The 1,656-nt window shown below is 35.4% G+C and overlaps 1 protein-coding gene across 1 annotated transcript; it reads left to right on the plus strand.

Moving 5' to 3' along the window:
• Positions 1-241: 241 nt before the first annotated feature.
• On the plus strand, positions 242-1,078 carry LOC136998693 (uncharacterized). The gene has a single exon (XM_067351776.1). It carries the CDS (start codon positions 242-244, stop codon positions 1,076-1,078), a length of 837 nt encoding a protein of 278 aa, XP_067207877.1.
• The last annotated feature ends 578 nt before the right edge of the window (positions 1,079-1,656 follow it).

Raw genomic sequence — 1,656 nt, forward strand, 5'->3', positions numbered from 1 at the left:
AAGACAATTTTCTTTATCAAACAATACCACAGGGTAAGCAGCCTACACATAGGCCTGAATAATTTTTTGAAAATTCTTCAGTATAACAACACCACAAGGTATGAAATCTACAGTCTTTTATTAGCATATAACATCTTTGTCTCTTTCTCTGTTCAATCGCCATATTACTTTTACGCCACAAGGTCCGTTATAACAAGCATATTTTACAAAACAATTTTTGATACATTGTTGCACAAGAAGCATGGAGTCGATATCATTATCAGAAGCTAAAACCAAACGAAAGACCATTAAATCATCGCTAACTCGTCACAAGAACGCACTAGAGAATTTTGATGTAACACAAGATTCACGACATGACATCACTGAACGCAAAAAGAAATTATCTGATTTATGGGATCTATTTGACAATGTACAATCACGAATAGAATTACTTGAAAACCAAGAGCCATCTACTTCAAACAACGATGAGCTTCTCATTCAACAAGAACAGCATAGAACAAATTTCGAGTCTACATATTTCAATTTAATGTCACGCTGTGAATCTTTTCTTGAATATTTCAGTCAGCTTGATGCTCAAGCGTCAAGAATCCATGAAAATGTTGTACGTGGTCCTACACCTAGGGAATCACGAGTTAGATTGCCTAAAATTGAGCGTCCAGTGTTTTCAGGTTCCTATGATAATTGGTATTCCTATCAAAATGTATTTGAAAAATTGATACATGACAATGAGAGTTTAACAGACATTGAAAAATTTCACTATTTGAGATCATCTCTCAAGGACAAGACAGCTGAAATTATAAAATCAATTGAAACCACGACTGATAATTATAACGATGCTTGGGCAGCTATCAAGGAACGTTTTGATAACAAACGTTGGATAATACACAAACACATCAGAGCCATCTTTGCCGTTCCAACGCTGTCCAAGGAAAATCATGGTCTTTTACGTGAGCTATTGGACACTATTTTAAAACACTTGCGTGCTCTCAAGGCTTTAAAAAAACCTACAGATGCGTGGGATGACTTGATCATTCACATCATTGTCTCAAAACTTGATCCAACAACGGGTAAAGCGTGAGAAACTAGCATTCCTGATAAGGACATTCCAGACTTAAAATCATTGATCAACTTTTTTTCTAAACGATGTCAAGCACTTGAAACAATCGCTGGCAAACAGTCAATCAATCAATCCAACAACTCTTCGAAATTCTCGTACAAATCAAAGAGCACTTCGGTTGCAAATCTTTCCACATCCAACTTAGCTTGCGCACAATGTAAAGAAAATCATCCTTTATATTTTTGTGAAGCTTTTCTCAAATTGCCAATAGAGAAAAGAATTTCTTTTGTCAAAAGAGCTCACTTGTGCATTAATTGTTTAAGATCAAGTTCACATACTGCTAAAGATTGCAATTCAAGTGTTTGTCGCAAATGCAACAAAAAACATAATACATTGTTGCATTTATCAAATTCAGTAGACAAAATTAAAACGGCTAATTCTGACGAATCATCCTCTTCTACAAAAGAAGCACAATCAATTGTCACTCAATGTACATCGACTCATCGTTCTTTGGGCGTCGTACTTTCAACAGCTATTGTACACGTATTTGATTCAAACAATCAAATTCATTCTTGCCGCGTACTATTAGACAGTGGATC

Source organism: Linepithema humile, chromosome 3, assembly GCF_040581485.1.
Source record: "Linepithema humile isolate Giens D197 chromosome 3, Lhum_UNIL_v1.0, whole genome shotgun sequence".
In the NCBI taxonomy this organism is placed as follows: domain Eukaryota; kingdom Metazoa; phylum Arthropoda; class Insecta; order Hymenoptera; family Formicidae; genus Linepithema; species Linepithema humile.